The 18,939-nt window shown below is 35.2% G+C and overlaps 1 protein-coding gene across 1 annotated transcript; it reads left to right on the top strand.

The window, feature by feature from the left end:
• On the top strand, positions 1 to 17,784 carry LOC129988690 (pulmonary surfactant-associated protein A-like). The gene is made up of 3 exons (XM_056096964.1): positions 1 to 343; positions 1,411 to 1,466; positions 17,308 to 17,784. Exons 1-3 carry the CDS (start codon positions 10 to 12, stop codon positions 17,491 to 17,493), a joined length of 576 nt encoding a protein of 191 aa, XP_055952939.1. The 5' UTR covers positions 1 to 9; the 3' UTR covers positions 17,494 to 17,784.
• Positions 17,785 to 18,939: the final 1,155 nt, after the last annotated feature.

Here is an 18,939-nt window from a genome sequence, read left to right on the forward strand (position 1 = left end):
TACATTGCCATGGATTCATTTCTTGCTATCTCATTGGTTTTCTGTTTTGCTATTTCTGCCTGTGCACAATCCAAAGGTGGTGGAGGTCGTGGTGGAAGAGGACCTGGTGGACCCCCACCTCAGGGAGGATGGGGAGGCAATGGTCGACCCCCACCTCAAAGAGATCCGCATGGAGGATGGGGAGGTCCTCCACCTCCAGGAGGACCTCATGGGAGATGGGGAGGCCATGGTGGTCCCCATGGTGGGCCTGGTGGTCATAGAGGACCGCATGGACCACCTAATATTTATGATATGTTCCCAGCCTGTGCAAGTTTGGCAGAATCTATGAGAACTAAGCATTGCGGTAAGTTTTCATTCTTTAGTTCGAAATTTGTTTCATCCCCCAATATATTCCATTTTTATGAGAATTATGAATTTCGCATAATTAAAAAATATACTTTCTTTGGAATAAACCTAACGTGAGTAAACTTGAAATTGTATCCTTTTGGATGCATTATATCACATTCTTTTTTGATGATGATGTCGTATCCCCGTTACCAAGGAAAGGGGATGCAGTAGCTTCTGAGGGTAAAGACCCTTAAGCACCCGAGGGCAGAAGTCTGACTTCTAGCCCGTATGAGGATGACATTCACACACTCGCTTGCACAACCTCTTCTTACAGGGGGCTCTTTCAGACACTCAAAAATAGAACACAGAGGAAGAACAACCATGCCCGAAGCAGAACTAGAAACCGGGATGCCCAGCTCACGGGGAAGACGCCTACCCCTAGTCCAGGACGCCGGCACATTCTTTTTTGATGTTTGTAATTAAAGAACACTCGCGCTTTACATTCATTTTCTTTTCCTCAAGCTCATTTTCGTTGCTTTAATTCAGCCATTTCTACTGTGTTCATACAGATGTGTTGTATGTTAAAAAAAATAGTTATAAATTATATCAATGTTAACAATGAATTATTTTTCTTGTAGACAAAATTGATATTAATAATTTGGGTTTAATGTAATTAATTTATTTCTCGCCTAAATGATTTGGTATTATGTATAAGAAATCTTTACAATTTTAGTTTAAGTACATTTCATATCCGACGGATAATATTAAAATGTACTGCAATTGGATAATTTTTATGTTTTTTAAAAGTAAGCATCATATCAAATTAAATTTACAGTAATTTATATATAATTTGATTTATAAAGAAAAAATATGCAAGCAGAATTAAAAATGAGTTTTTCCATTTTTTTTTTCCATTTACCTAATTACTGATTGTTGATTTCATATTTATTGCTATGTAAATGGAGTAAAAGTAAATGAAAGGATGCACCGAGCAATTTCTCTTTGTTCATTTATTTCATATTTTGTTTTTATATAATGCTATTAAAAGTTTGATTTTCATACCAATTTTCGATATATCTTTAGAAATGATGCAAAGTGGACAAATTGGCCCTAGAAATTGCAAAGAGCAAAATCATAAAGTAAGCCGTCTTAAATTATTATTTTTTTAATTTTAAAATTATTACTGTTTGCAAATTTATCATTTGCGATTGTTATAAAAAATATCAACAGTGGTTTCATAAAAAAAAATAAGTCAAATATATATTTATATCAATGAAATATTAAGTTCTGCTCTAAATCTATAGACACAGAAATTAAATTTAAACTTAACAACCAAACGTTTATCTTAATTCTTTCGTTGTTGTTTCTAATGGCACTTGTCATAGACAAGCCTGCTGACGAAGTTAAGCTGAGAGAGCTTCTCTTGTTTCAGTAGTGCCATCTAGGCCCAAGAGTACGATTTGACTACGCATGCGCCACTACCCTTTTCACGGGGCGGACTTCATTCCTATATTTCATTCACTCAACCACATATTCGTAATGTATAGCTGAATCTGAGAACTATCACCTCTGATCCAGCATCCCCAATGGTATTGTCTCGACTCGGAGAACTTTGTGGCCACGACAGATTTATACGTGCACCAGCCTCCACACACACAGGGAGTCATCGGCCGGTGAGGTTCGAACTCGCAAGAAATTTTGCATATTATTTTCGTAAATACAAACTATTCTCTCAAAAATTAAACCCCATTTTCTCATAGCAGTCACACATTCTACCTGACAAAGATTTATATAAATCTGTTTTCATTTCATTTATAAATGTATTCATTCAACGGAAATCGTAAAAGCATATGTAAACAATAATACGATCGCCATTTTTGTATTCATCATTTACAAAAAAAGAAAAAAAATCTCCTCTTTGATAATAATAACTTTAGTGATAAATGTAAAAGAAATAACGCATGTACTTATTATTGATCATATGAATTAAAGTTCGTTTTTTTCCTGCTTAAAATATGCAAGCGATTTCTCCCTAAGAAATATGCTTAGGTTTCTTTAGCTCATTATCTTATCTGATCGCTTATTATCTGCTGCATAAACATTTTGGTGAACACCTCTAATTCCTAATTATAACATAATTACCATGCGAATTTACTTATTATTTTTAAATATTTTGATAATTTGCAAATCAAACATTTTGAATGAAATTAATTTTCTTATAAGTTCAGCATTTTTTTAAACCGATAACTATGCCTATGGAGTTACTGTTTGGTTTTATCTATTATACAGCAGCAACTTGACACAAATTTGGTTCCTTGTGTACGATCTAGTTCAGTTGCTACATCAAATAAACTTTGTTCCGTTTATGAGTTATTGCAGATGAATCGAATTTATTTTTCGAAGCGTAAATTGTTACAAATATTGCACCACTAGACAACCCAGTTCCGCTGTTGTATTAGAGAAATTTGTATCTGTGTTTTCATTCAGATACAGTACGATAAGTTATTATGATTCTAGAGACATTTCAATAATACTTGAGACATTTCAATGACTCGTTTTACTTTATCTTAAGAATCTTTAAAGGGAGGATCACCTGCCACGACAAGGACAAAGTAAAAACAAATTTATCGCGTCAAACGAATTTCAAAATCAGAATAAGACAATAGTGACAAAATAATATGTAACTGCGATATTTGGCTCTTTTTTTGTGTACCGCCGACTGAACGAAGCAGTAGTAGCGGGCTGACTAAATATTGACACGATATTTGGCTGTTGTTGGCGAGGGTTGAGGGATTTCAATGCTTGTGTCTTCTAAATCTAGGGAAACACGACTGTCAACATCCGGAGAGAAGAGGCAAGTTTTCTGATTTGTTAGTTTGAAAAAAAAAAGTTTTCTATGTGACGAACTGCACTATGTTTAAAAGTATGTTCCTGCCCTCTGTATTTTTGAATAGAATATATATTTTAAAACTGGAGGCTATCATTGTAAAAAAAAAGGTAGAAACAACATTATAACAATACATTTCTGGCGAAAAACATTGTCTTATTTAACGACGATTTGGAACATGAAGAAAACTACTGTTTGCAACGAAGTATTTGATATTTATTCCAGGTATATTATGAAAAAAAGTTTTCATACTAGAACAGAAATATGTTGCTACCCACCTTGTAGTATTTAATAAAATTTTTAACAAGCATTTTTAATAATACGTCTAATTAAAAATTTTGCTAACAAACCACAATTTTTTTTCAACAAAAAAAAAAAAAAAAAAAAAAAATTGAGCTATAGAAACGAATTTGAAAATTTTAAAACGTTTGGAAAAACTGTTTTTATTTGTTCTTTTCGGTTTTCTCTATAGACATAAAACATTCCTTAATATACAAATAAAGGAAAGCGATATCGGATGTTATTCAGATATGGAGTCAAATTCAATAAATTTATAACACCCGATTTTTAAAAAAATGTTTGCAAGCCAGGTTTAAAAGTAAAACTAGTATATGAAATGAATCCTGTCTTTGAAAGCAATTATCGGAATGAGTAATGTTTCCACTTATAGAAAAAACACTCTCAAATCAATGTCTTCAATAAATTTTGAAATTAACTATAAGAAGATATCATTTGAAGTAGCAGAATAGAGATGCCAAGCGTCTGGAAGATTAAATAAGACAACGGCAAAGTACACATAAACGCAATAAATAATACTTAACGTACGATTAACATATTATTTATACTCTTGCTTTTAAGAAACTACCGTCATTTAGACGGTTTTCAAATTTCATGCTTAAAAATTTCGATATAATTTATGTATCGTTCTAGAACATTGTGACAGCTTTTGATGAAACATAAGAACAATTATATCCCTATTCAATTTCCTTCATTTCAGGAACAGTTTCCGCATTAAAAAGATGTTTTTCTTTCTATAAAGCATGCTGCTAATAGCATGGGACTTATCATAAGCAGCGAAAAGACCAAATATATGCCTGTACTAAGTAATGGAACCTCCCATGAATCTCATCGAGAAATTGGTTCTCAGAAATTTCAGACTGTCAAAAATTTTACTTACCTTGGTTCTATAGTTACTAATGACAATAGCATAGTCAAGGAGATTCAAGGTCGTTTATAAATGCAAATAAAGCCTTTTACGGACTAGAAGTATTTTTTAAATTCTCACTACTATCAAGAAATACAAAATTGTTACTATGCGAAACCTTAATTAGACAAATAATTACATATGGCTCAGAGACCTGGCCCCTGATCAAAGCTGGAGAAAATAGAATAGCTATTTTCGAAAGCAAAATTCTGCGAGTCATTCTTGGTGGTTGTTGTTGTTAATTCCAGTTTTATGGCACAAGGGCTACATATGGCCATGCTGCGCCAAAACATGTGGTTAGAGCTGTGAATAAAAGGTAAAATTTTAAATATCATAATTGAAAAATGTTCTTAAAAGCATAAAGTCCAGTATAAAAGAATCGGAACAAATATAAAAGCTAAAAAATTTCAAATGTGGGGGTAAAAACCAATGGTCTTCAAATATTTAAAAATGTTACAATGGGGACGTTCTCCCACCAAGTCACAAATATGTGGTGACGATGCACCAAAAAAATGTAATCGATGGTGATTAAAAGAGTAGCATTCGGTTAAAATATGGATGACCGTATAATCAACATTGCATGATGTGCATAAAGGACATCTTTCACCCAACAAAAGATGTTTATGAGTGAATCGGGTGTGGCCGATGCGGAGTCGAGTCAATTTGACATCGAGATCACGCACCGGAACAATTGGCCATGGTTTTATGTTGGGTTTTATATTATGCAATTTATTTGAGATTTGAGAATCCCAAAATGTTTGCCATTGCATGCGTATGTACGACATATAACTCTTCTTTATATCACAATAAAGTGGATGCTGCTTTTGCCGCATTATCAGCAATTTCGTTTCCAATTATACCGACGTGACCAGGAATCCAACAAAATAAAATCTGAATATTCCTGGAATTCAGTGCTCGTAAAAGATGAAGTATATCCCAAACCAAAGGATGCTTAGAATTTTGAGGTTGGTTGAGAGAAATAAGAGCGCTCATACTGTCTGAGTATAAACAAAATTTACGATCATGTAAACTTGAAACTTTCTCAAGTGCGAGTAAAATCGCCGTTAGCTCAGCTGTGAAAACTGAACACGAGTTTCGCAAACGGCAACTAAATGTTTCTTGAGAAATGACAACCGAGCAGCCAACATGACCAGTTGTTTTTGAACCATCTGTAAAGATGGGAATGTTGAATATGACGAAAATAAAAAGTGTCGTTAGTGGCTTTTTGATTTGAAAGATATAACGGTCTTTTGTTTATAAAAAAGCGAAGTTGCGTTTAAAAATACTTTACGGTGGATTTTGTTTTTGCATCTTACTCTCAAGCTTAGACAAGTTTTTTATTTGTTTCTCCTCATATTTCTACTCTGCTAAATTCATTTTGTACGAGGTAAGATTGTTCCTTTATATTTTGTGAATTTTTTCTTCATTGCAAGCTGAGTCGCACATTTGTATCAGTGCAAGACTTTAGTGATGAGTCCTTTCAATTGAATTCTGAAACTCTCGCCTTCAACACGATGCCTCAAATTACTGACATTTATTTTTTGAATGAAAAACCTGCCAAGGACCTTGTGCTAAATTTAGGTCAGAAACATTACGAGGAAATAAACGTTATTTTTTCTAATGCGAATGCTTCTTCTCAAATACCGCGCACAAACCCCATTCTGATGCAAACTTTCATAAAGCAAAATATCGACAGACACTCAAATATCATGAACATGAGATTTACCCGGCAAGGGAAACTAATTTTTACTACAAAGGATCCGGGATGCGCAAAACAACTTCTTAGCTTAGAGCAGATTAACGATACTAAGGTTACTTCAAACGTTATTTGGGAAGGAGTTACTTCTAGATTTCTGCTTATTGATATGCCCACATGTGTTCCACTCAAAGAAGTTGCAGATGAACTGCGACAGTTTAACGATATTGAAATCAGAGAGATGAGACGTTTTGTCAAACAAAATTCGACACAACAAACTTCTCCAATTCTCGTAACAATTCTGGGTACTTCTCTTCCAGATTCAGTTAAACTTTGGCTTACAATTCAGAAAATTCGACCTTTTATTGATCGGCCTAGACAGTGTTCAAAATGTTACAGTTTCCTACACCCATCTAGGATATGTTCGAAAGACCAAGTTTGCCAATTATGTGGAACAGAACACGTTGGAAATTGTCAAAACCCAGTTAAATGCATTAATTTTCAAGGTTCTCATGCAGCAACATCTAAAGCATGTCCCTTGTACGTCAAAGAACAACAAATTTTGGATCTAAAATGTCGTAATCACCTCACTACGGGGGAAGCACGACGCATATTTAATGCATCTTCTAATACAACTTATGCGACTGTTACTAGATCGAACACGGAACCCATTGACTTTGAAAAATCTTTAAACGACAAAATGGAATCCATCATCCAAAACATCAACAAAAAGATGGAACAACATTTCAACGACAAAATGGAATCCATCATCCAAAACATCAACAAAAAGATGGAGCAACATTTCAATGCTCTATTGGAAATATTTCAAAAGACGGTCGAGTCTATGGTGCAACAGTTAATTCATGTGATTGACAAAGGTGAAAAAATTAAATCTCCATCCAGGAAGAAAAAAGCTTTACTTAATGCTTCGAAAAACTTCGCTAGTTCTACTAGTCAACCCATGCAATGGGACGCTGGTGGCCCTGCTGGGACTTCGGATTAATAATCTTTTTTTTGCGCTTTGTTTCCTTTTTGCTGTTTTATGTTTCCTCTCCCACTTTACTGCTTGTTATTTGTTTCTCTTCTTTGCAAAGCGCTGCTTCAATTTTATCTTTCCCAAATGCTTGGGTTTTTTTTTTGGGTTTTTTTTTTGTGTGTGTGTACGTCACCCCGGTGTTTGGTTGACCTCTTGCAGAGTTTGCAGATTGCTTTTTCCTTTTCTGTTGGTTTAATTTATTAGGATGCGTTTTGTTCAGTGGAATTACCGTAGTATTAGGAATAAAAAAATCTGGCTTGGTATTCCTCCCTTCTCAATTTCAGATTTCTGGATTTTTCAAGAAACTTTTCTTTATGCTGAAGAAGATTTTAGTTTCTATAAAAAAAGGTTTTTTAGATCTCACAGGGAAGGCAGACTGGGAGGGGGCCTTTTAATTGGAATCCCCGATCATTTGTCGGCATACATAATCCCTTACGATGTACCTCAAAATTCGGACGTGGAGATACTCACCGTTAAAATCATTACAGCTTCTCTAAACTTTTGTATAGTAAACATTTACGCTCCTACAGGTTTTGACATTGAAATTTTCGGAAACTTTTTTAACTCACTTTCTGAACCAACGTTCATCTTTGGTGACTTTAATTTACATCACCCTTTTTGGGGCTCAACCACTTCTTCCAGACTCAGCAACAATTTTGTCGATTGGTTAACGGATTCAAATTTTGTCATTTTAAATACTTCGAACCCGACGCACATTACTCCTGCAGGTAACCAATCACTTCTGGATCTTACCCTTTGTTCCAAATCACTCTTCTGTAGCTCAGATTGTTTTGTTGCTGAATCATCTTTTGATAGCGACCATTTCCCCATAATTTCCACCTGCAAAGTTTTACACAACAAACAAAGGTTCCTCACAGAAATTAAATGGCAATCTATTCTTTTTCAATCGGAAAAAATTTTTGAAGATACAAATCTTAACCTAGACTCAGTTTCATCAAACATTTCAGAAATCATATCCAATAATACTAGAAAAATACCTTTGAATAACAAACAATACCCACCCTGGTGGGATAAAACCTGTCACAAACTTTACAAACTTAAAATCATATATCGGAAGAAAGCATTAAAATGCATATCAACTAAATTTTGGATTCTTCACAAAAAATTCGCAAGCAGATTCAAATTTTATAGTAAACAAGCAAAACAAAAATTTTGGGATAACTTATGTAATAGTGCAAGAAATCCTCGTTTATTTTATTCTATCTTAAGAAAACTGAATCAGCAATATGAAGATAATAACTCCTTCAACACCATTTCTGTTAACAATTCTTTTATCACAAACCCATTCGTGCAAAGTAATCTGCTCGCAGAATTTTATGCCAACAATTCCAGTACTCACGAGCCATTACCAATCCAGTTTACGGACAATCAGGAAAGCGAATTAAACGGAGCACTTCAAATGGAAGAATTACAATTCGCAATTAAAAAATCAAAAACAACAACCCCAGGTCCAGACAATATTCCCGCATCCTTTTTCAAAAAACTTAACAAAAATGCAAATTATTACATCCTTCAATTATTTCAACAGATTTTTAACACAGCATATGTTCCCAAAACATGGAAACATGTACTTATTATTCCCATTCCAAAACCAAATAAAGACAAGCTTCAGATAACATCATATAGGCCAATAGCTCTAACATCTGTTTTTTCCAAAATCTTTGAACGTATCTTATGTAAAAGAATTACTGATTTTCTTACAAAGAACAAAAAACTTCATCCAAAACAATTTGGTTTTTTACCATACAAGGACAATAGGGCAGCCACTTACTCATTATATTACAGCATTTCAAAAGCAAAGAGGGAAAAAAAACATTTCATTGGTATTAGTCTCGACATCGCAAAAGCTTATGATTCGGTTTATATTGACGGATTGATATATAAATGCTTGGAATTGGGCATCTGCGGGAAGATATGCGCTTGGTTGCATCAATTCCTTAGTCACCGTTCGTTTCAAGTGCGATGGAGACAAACACTCTCCGACATAAGAATTACAAACAAAGGATTAGCACAAGGTAGTGTAATCTCGCCAATCTTATGGGCAATTTTTATATCGGATTTTTTTGAAACTCTTGAAAATGAAGTTGATTGTTTGATCTTTGCGGACGACATATTTATATTTTGCTCGCACCAGTCTATTGAACTTATTGCTAAGAAATTACAAAAAACAATGGAAAACGTACATCAATGGTGTACGTATTGGAAGCTTTCAGTTAATGCAGAGAAAAGTTACATAGCCGATCTTTCAAACAAAATTAATTTTACCCACCCAAATATCTCACTAGCAGGAACGAACATCCAATGGAAAAACTCAATTACATTCCTCGGAATTCCTTTTTCAAAAAGAAATCAAAACGGATCGATCTTAAATAAAATTAAAAATAAAGCTTTAAAAAAATCAACGCATTAAAGGGTTTTGCATATAAACATTATGGCCCAAGAACAAAAGATTTAATCACAATCACAGACAATAGCATTTGCAGCTTATTCTTTTACGCCAGTCCCATTATCAACAAATTTCCAGAAACTCACATGAAAGCATGTAATATTATTCAGACCAAAGCACTTAGCATTGCACTTGGTGTTCCACAGTGGACACCAAATAAAGCTCTCCTTTACATCTCCAATCAGGAAATTCTCAGTGAAAAAATCAAACGTTTATCCTTACAATTTCTCATTAAGCAGATTTCTATCAGTTCCTTCTCCGCCATCTACAAATTAGATTTAGAACATTTCAATCTTGCTCTTATTGAACAGGACAAAATTTTTCTGGATAAAATTTTTTCTGATCTAAACATTAATTGGAATCGCATTATTTCTGATCAACATTTTTTGCAACTTCCAAGAGAAAATTGCAGTATTATTATTTCAAAATACCCTTTTCAAAACAAATCTCTCCCACACTCAGCTATTAATGGCAGTTTTCAAGAAACGCTTCAAAAGGACTTCAAACAATGTTTCATTATCGCAACTGATGCATCGAAATCGCAAAACTTAACTTCAATCGCCGGCATTTCGGATCTGTCTCAATTTGCTTTTCGAACCCACAACATCAATTCAATTTTTACAGCTGAAGCTCTTGCAATTTACCAGGCTCTGGACTATCTTTCCGTTCCTGAGAAACATTTACTTCTTCTTACAGATAGTCTTTCAGTTCTTGCAGCACTTCAAAAATTTTCATATAAATCCCCATCCATTATTCATAAAATTGTGGCCAAAATTGTGGAAAAATCTCAGATTAACCAACATATTACTTTTCTTTGGATCCCAGGGCATTCGACAATTTTATGGAATGAAAAAGCGGACTTGATCGCAAAATCAGTTACAGAAATCAGCCCATGCATTGAATGGATCGCATCGGAAGACATCTCACGCATCCAACAAATCTCAAAAAGAAAACCAACAGACAGCTATAGACAGAGCAAATATTATGAAATTCTTGGTGAAATTCCAGACATAAAAAATATTGCTAAATGGACAAGAAATAGAAGAGAAGACATCATTTGCGCTAGAATATCTACCAAAACACTCATTACACCTGGCCTTCTACATCGTTTTAACCTGTCGAATGAACCAAATTGCGAAACATGCCACTCTTTGAATAATTTGGATCATATCTTACTGCACTGCCGAAAATACTCAAGCGTAAGACGTTGCCTGTGGTCGAAGTTGGACCTCAACTCTCTTTCAAGCTGTAATTTCAAACAACTCACAAGCAAAGCATTTACAGATAAACTCTCTCTCCATATTTTCCTTCAACACTTGAAATTTTTTGATATTTATTGATTGAAGATATTGTTGAACGCTGGGATGACAGCCTTTGTAGCTAAAAATCCCTAAATCCCCCTCATTCAAACAAACAAATAAACAAATGGGAATGTATGCAGAAAATTCATCATGATGATTTAAATACAGCTTTTGGAAAACAACTGGAGCTGTATTCGCTTTATCATATTGTGAAAAAGGATTATGGAGGGAGATGTCTGGGATATCCCATGGTGGAAATGATATAGAATCTAACTTACAGATTTGTACATCCGAAATTTGAAAATCAGCAAGCATTCTTTTAGTCCTTTCATAGAAAGGAAGGATGTTAGAAGGACGAGCCGTATATAATCTTGACAGTCCAATAGGCATAGTTATATGGCATATAGGATGATTTGAATAACTCTGAAGACGAAAAAAATATTGAGCGCTTAACTGTTTTTGGCGCAAATTCAATGGCATTTGGTTACAAACTACATACAAACTATGCACCGGTGATATGCGGAAAGCACCAGAACAGATCCGTAAGGCAGAATGATGTATCGTGTTCAAATGTCGTAAAACATTAGAGCGAGCAGTTCCATACACTTCGCATCCATAATCAATACGGGAGAGTATAACAGATTGATAAATGCGAAGTAAAGATGTCCTGTCTGCTCCCCATGATGTTGTTGAGAGGACTTTCAAAATATTGAGGGATTTCTCACACCTCTTTCTCAAATGAAGAACATGAGGAAGGAAGGTGAGTTTTCGATCAAAAATAATCCCCAAAAAATTTACCTCTTGAACTACTGGAATATTAACATCCCGTATATGTATTACAGGATCAGGATGGAGTCCCCATTTTCGACAAAAATGTACACAATGGCTCTTTTCAGGGGAGATCGTATGCCCATTTCTGTCACACCAAGCAGTAAGTTTGTTGATAGCTCTCTGAAGTTGCCGTTCTGTTAAAGCCATATTAGATCCCTGACAGGAGATCTGCAGATCATCCACGTATAACGTTCCATAAACGGATGATGGTAAAACATGAAGGATTTGACTCAAATGGAGAATAAAAAGGGTGACACTTAAAACACTTCCCTGTGGGACACCCTCATTTTGAATAAAAGCATCGGAAAAAGTATTACCAATACGAACACGAAAAACACGAATGTTTAAAAAATTCTGTATAAAATTCGGTAGGTTACCCCTAAAGCCGCAGTCAAATAAAACCCGAAGGATTCCGTATCGCCAAGTACGATCATATGCTTTCTGTATATCTAAAAATACAGAAACAAGGTGGTTTCTGTTTACAAACGCGTTACGTATTTGCGACTCAAGATACACAATATTATCAAGAGTAGATCGTCCACGACGAAACCCACCCTGGAATGGCGGGATGCATCCATTTTTCTCCAATTCATGAAGAAGACGCGCATTAATCATGCGCTCAAGGGTTTTGCAAAGGCAACTTGTCAAAGCGATTGGTCTGTAATTTAATGGGTCTTTGGGATCTTTCCCTGCTTTTAAGATGGGAACTACAGTAGCTTCTCGCCACTGGGTTGGAAATAAATTTCTACTCCAAATTCTATTATATAGATAAAGTAGGTGTGTAAGAGATGTTTCATCCAGATGTCGAAGCATACTGTACGTAATTCCATCAGGATCTGGACTAGTATCTCGAGTTTTGGAAAGAGCACTTTTTAATTCATTCATCCGGAATTCGCAGTTATATGGCAGATTCTTTCGGGTCCTGAACTGCAAAATGAATTTCTCAACTTGTTTCTTTTTTGAAAGAAAGACTGGATTATAAGAACCGTTGCTAGAAACGCCTGCAAAAGTTTCACCAATGGCATTAGCCATGTCAAAAGGCGAAGAGAATGTAGACATTTCTGTATTCAAAACAGGAAAATCGAATTCTTTATAAATACCATTAGCGGCTTTGACCTTTTCCCATAACTGCGCACTAGATATAGTGGATGTTATTGAAGATACATATTTTATCCAGGATTCTCTCTGGCTGTAACGCCGGATACGACGAGCGTTTGCCCTTGCTTTCTTAAATGCTATTAAATTTTCCGTAGTTGGGTACCTGCGGAAAATTCCCCACAACTTTCTTTGTTTTTTATAAGCGTCGCGACAAGCCTCATTCCACCATGGCTTGCAAAATGTTCGTGGAATAGGACATCGTTTAGGTATGGTTGCATCAGCTGCTCCTATAATACAGTTAATTACATTTTGTACAGCATCAGTAATGCTGCTAGAAGTGATCATAGATTCAGTTAACACTGCATTCCTAGTGAATTCAACCCAGTCAGCACGTTGAAAAGCGTACGTTTGTGGAGAATTCATCAAATTGTTACTTTCTGAATGGGATACAATCAAGGGGAAATGATCACTGTTGTAAAGATCACTTGCAATTTCAAAATTCAAAAAGGGAAGGAGTGCTGGAGAACAAATAGCCAGATCAAGGGAATGAAACGTAAGTGTGGGCCCGTGAAAGTACGTCTTCTCGTCATTGTTTAGTAGACAGAGACAGTTATCAGAAATGAGTTGTTCAATCTGTCTTCCACGCGAGTTTGTACTCTCAGAACCCCACAAATTACTGTGCCCATTGAAATCACCTAATAATATGAAAGGTGCCGGTAATTGTTCTATCAACATATCAAGATCCTTTTGAGGAATAACATCATTTGGTGGTAGATAAATGCAGCAGACAGTCATCAAGGTTCGAACATGAACCTGCACTGCTACAGCCTGCAAGGATGTGTGAAGAGGAAGGGTGCAACTAGGGTAGAGATTAGATGTCAGTATACAAACTCCACCTGAATTTGCAGCTCCAATATCACTATCCTTCCTTACTGAGTTATATCCTCGCAATTTTAAATAAGCATTTGGTTTCAAGAAAGTTTCTTGAAGTGCAATACAAATAGGGTGTGTCACATTGATAAGAGCTTTAAGATCTGCAAGTTTCGACCTGATGCCGCGACAATTCCAAGAGAGGAAAGAAACCATTAAACGGCTTTAGGGGGGAACTTTATTAATGACAGTATGTGGAGTTGCTTGCTGATCGCAACTCATTTGGATATCTTCTTCATCCTCTGAAGGATGGATTTTTAATAGCTCTGTACTTGTCGATGGATTACCAAACAAATATGGTAAATCCTTGGTAGCGAGACCAGCTTTTCCCAGTTCTAGAGCAATTGATCTTTTTGATTTCAAATCTTTAAGAGAAGATCCCTGTTTCGAATGTTTTAATGCAAGGGATCTTTGAGATTTAGACAATTTTTTCTTGTTTACCTTGTTTGGCCGTTGTTCTGCTATTGGAGTATCAGGGATTCGATCTGAATCAGTATCAGTTGTTACAATAACAACACGTTTAGTTTGTGTTCCCGATACCGAAACAGATTTTTTAATCACAGATGCAAAGCTTTTCACTTCTGTGGGTGTTTGAGCTTGCACCAGGTGTTTAGCTTCAGGAAATGTTATATTGTTTTTCACTTTAGTAGTGACAATTTCTTTTTCAAGTTTCCATTTAGGACAAGAGCGAGAATAAGAAGTATGCTCACCCCTGCAATTCACACATTTTTCATTAGATGTGCATTCAGAGCTCTCGTGGCCGGCTACTGCACAACGGGCGCAGGTAAGTGTCCCGCGGCAATTAGCTTTTGAGTGGCCAAAACGCTGGCAATTAAAGCACCTCAAAGGATTCGGTATAAAAGGCTTTACTGGCAATTTCATATAGCCTGCCTTTATAGTCTCAGGTAACTTGGGAGAATTAAACTTCAAAATTAAATGCTTGGTTGGAAGGAGCTGTCCATCTCGTCGAATATTGATGCGACGCCCATGAGTCACTCCTTCAGGTTTAAGCTCATCAGTAATTTTTTCCAAGGTATCATTTAGTAATTCTCTGCAGGTTATCACACCTTTAGAGGAATTCAAAGTTCGATGAGTAGTAACATTAATTTGTATTGTTGCTAACGCCTTTAGTTTTAAAATTTGTTGAGCTTGTTTACGAGAATTTACCTCAACAAGTAAATCTCCAGAACGCAGCTTTCGTATGGAAGTAACTTCGCCAATAGTGCTAACAATGGCCTTTTGAACAAGAAACGGCGATACCGAATTAAATGTTTCTTTTTCATTTGAAACTCTCTGTATAACAAAAAATTTATCAAATGGTTGAATTTTAATAGTATTTTCAATGTGATGCGTAAGTTTAGATTTCCCCATATGATATTGAAGATGATTCGGGCCCGACGGCATCGCCCACCACGGAGCCCAACAAGGGATGGCAGTTACCGGCTCTGGGAATTCCCAACCTCGGCACTTGCCATAATGCTAGCCGGAAGCTATACGTTGGGAGTCACCCCCGGGGACAGTGACCACCCTTAACGCCAAGCCCAAGGAGTGACCCCTTCACTTGATCCCTAGCAAACCAACCACTCCGGTGGCTAGCTATCAGCCGATTGATGCACAGGGGACCACAGTGCACCACCCGTCTTTCAAATGGGTCGCCACGCACGGCAAACACGTGGGGTTTTGGCTGTCCATGAGAAGCTAGAAGCAAACAGAGCGGCGACAGCTTCTCATGGAGAGCTCCCTCGCCTGCCGTCGAGGGAAAGAAAAAATACAGCAAAAAGCAGAAGGCGTAGAGGAGAGTGAACTGAAAGGGAGTAAAGATCCCTGGGTACCTCGGGATTGGGACACCCGTACTCACCTATAGTAGGTGAGCCCCTGAGGGTCATTCTTGGTGGGATAGAAATCAACAATGTTTGGAGAAGATATAACTTTGAGTTATATAAAATCTATGGAGAACCAGATATTATAAATTTCATAAAAATAAATCTGATGAACTGGGTGGCTCATATATTTAGAATAGATGATGATTCCATATTTAAAAAATATTTTACATAAACTTCTAGCCAATAGGAAAAGAGGTAGACTCAAAATGAGACGGATGGAATCAATGGAGGCAGACTTCCTGGCTATCCAAGAAAGAAACTGGTGCGCAACTCTCAAAATAAAATGCGGTAGAACAGAATTCAGAGGAAGGCACTGGCCCACTCTGGGCTGTCTAGCCAAATATGATGATGATGATTCAATTTCCACTCAGCCATTTTAACGTCCATAATCAGTATGACCTCTGCCTATTTATACCAATAGTCAAAATGATGGCTTTAGCAATTTCAAAGTTTATGGATAATCTATGCAATGATGGACATTAGCTTTCATTGACATATTGCTTTCAGACATTTCCTGGAAAAATTTAAATTACAATTTTCATATATTATCCGAGTTTGAGTTTGTTTGAGGTTTTATGGCGCAAGAGCCATAATATTGACCATACTGCGCCAAACAATGGCATATATTATCCGAAGATGTCCCGTATGAATATATTTGCTGCCTAAAAAAATTCTTTCAAAAACAAGAACTGAAAGCAGTAGATTGTGCTTCAGAAAACTAAAAAAACTCTTTATGAACACAAATTTTGCCAAATTCGATTATTCAACAAAAACAGTGCGATTCATACCTGCGATGCATGCAACAAATCTGTTTGTGGCAGGTGTTCATCTAAGACAACGTGTACTTGTAGAATATGTGACATAGTAAGGTCAATCAGTATCAAATGCTATATCCTATAAATGCAAACAAAAAAACTGTTTTTCTTGTTTTTTTTTATTAATAATTAATGAATTATATTTAATTTAATTAAAATTTTTTAATTATAATCCTTTATTTACATAAACTATGCCTGATTGATTTGGTTTGGTTTGGTTTTTTGTTGAACACGGGCCATAGATTTGGCCATGCTGCGCCAGACTACGTAAAATTCTTTCAAGTTAAAATTTCAAATTCCTTGGTATAGGAAACAAAGTGGAATAAAAATTAATAGTAACAGTTAATAATTAATAGTTTCAAAACAGAAAGGACAGTAGACTAAATATGTGAATAAAAACAAATTGATTTAAAAAAGGGTAAAAGGTTATCATATGGAGTTTTTCGAAGTAAAGTCGATAAAAATATATTATTAGATTTAAAAAAAGTGTAAACTCTATGTATAAAATTTTTGGCATTCAGAAAGTATATGTTGGACGGACATAGTGCAGTTTCACAGAGAACACATTGGAAAACTATGCCTGAAGTTACTATGATTATCAAAAACCCGTTAATTTGACCAAATTTTGATAAAAAAAAAACCTCTGGTGGTGAAACTAGTGTTAAAACTAGTATATGTTTAACATCGATTGTTCTGGTGTTAAAGATTGTAAAAGAATTCACGTATTCAAAGTGATATTTTCCTTCAATAACTGATCTACTAGAAATATTTTATGCTTTCTTTTATATAGAATCTTTTTATATAGAAAAAATAACATCTATCCTTTATACAGAAATGCATGCAAAGAGATATGGAAGCAGTGCGATGCGAGATTACAGAAGAAACACCAGAGGAGTGTATGGACCAAATAATTGCATTCATACAAGGCGATATGTGCAATGGAGGGGGAGGAGAAGAAACTGACGGGGAGCCTTTGGACCCCACCACGAACGAAAGAGCGATTTCTCCAAGAAAATAATTACAGAAAACTAAAGGAACTAAATATTTATTTTCTGATTTGCTAATTTCAAATAAGCGTTTGAAATTTTGCTAATTTCAAATAAGCGTTTGAAATTATTGATATATTATAAAGTTACAAAAAATTATTTATGGTTTTGCTTCATGTACTTTAAGTCATGTGATATTAGTACAAGTGCCATTTATGTAAGTACTTTGTAAGCTTGGTTAACAAAAAGTTGCAGTTTTTATTTTTATATTATCTTTTCTGTAACCCTTTATCTGTTATTAAAGATTCTTGTTCTATCTTTAAGATGGCCACATTTGCATTTTGGGGATATTTGAAAGACACAAAATTATTTTCAAACGAAAATAGCATTAAGAATCCAAGGTATATATATTTTTTTTTTGTCGTGTGACTATTTTAAGCCAAATTTTTGCGCAGTAGCTTCTGAAGGTAAAGACTCCTGAGCACCCGAGGGCAGAAGTCTGACTTCTAGCTCAAATGAAGATAACACACACACACTCGCTTGCACAACCCCTTTTTACAGGGGGGGGGGGGGTTCGTTCACGCACCTCACAGAGAGAACACAAGAAAGAGAACAACCATCCCCAAACCTGGACTCGAACCCGGAACGCCTAGATCACGGGGAAGACGCGCTACCCCTAGGCAAGGTATATTATGAATACTAAAAATACATCCAATTCATTAAATTTCATTCAACCTTATTCATTAAAAATTACTTTTTGTCTTTGGTTTCGGTGTCTTCATACGAAACTTCAGTATATTAACTTTACAATGACCAAGGTAAAATTAATAAGAAATTCAACGCCTACAAAAATCGTAGAAGGAGTTTAGAGGATATGTATAGGAGATAATTTTCTACATTATGCAGCAACAACAGGTTATACAAAAAAACCCCTCTTACTTTATTATGAGGTTATAAATTGACTTTTTTTGTGACTATTTAATGTTAATTTACAATAAAACGTGAATCTACAGAGAACTTTTGGATTAAAAAATTGTGCCCTTAGTAACTAGTATATTTATAGTTAATGATATTAATACACACTACCTCAATTCCTTGTATTCACGTATTAGAAGGTGATAAAAGTGCTGTCTTTAATTGATTTTATAATGGCATTTTCTTAGTTAAGAATTCTTGATAAGAATATTGAATTATAAAGAATTCAGAACTTATTCTCTGCGAAAGAAAGTTTGTATTTCAGTTGAATAAAAACTAATACAATACTATTTTTACAATTTTTCATTTTTTTTATTTAGAAAATTTTATTTTAACCTCATGAACATATTTAGAATATTTTTAGAATTCGAATAAATAAATAAATACATATATTTGAGAAAAATAAAATATAATCAATTCTTGTGTTACCGACAAAGAACTACATCCTATTCTTCATCCAAATTCAAATTAATTTGTGGAAAATGCTGCATTAAGGACACTTT

Source organism: Argiope bruennichi, chromosome 10 (genome assembly GCF_947563725.1).
Source record: "Argiope bruennichi chromosome 10, qqArgBrue1.1, whole genome shotgun sequence".
NCBI lineage: Eukaryota > Metazoa > Arthropoda > Arachnida > Araneae > Araneidae > Argiope > Argiope bruennichi.

Excerpts from the sequence above, each read along its gene's own strand:
- LOC129988690 (XM_056096964.1), top strand. The coding sequence starts at position 10 with ATGGATTCATTTCTTGCTATCTCATTGGTTTTCTGTTTTGCTATTTCT. Across the intron at positions 344-1,410 it reads TATGAGAACTAAGCATTGCG|AAATGATGCAAAGTGGACAA; the intron begins GTAAGTTTTCAT and ends ATATATCTTTAG. Across the intron at positions 1,467-17,307 it reads GCAAAGAGCAAAATCATAAA|AAATGCATGCAAAGAGATAT; the intron begins GTAAGCCGTCTT and ends TCCTTTATACAG.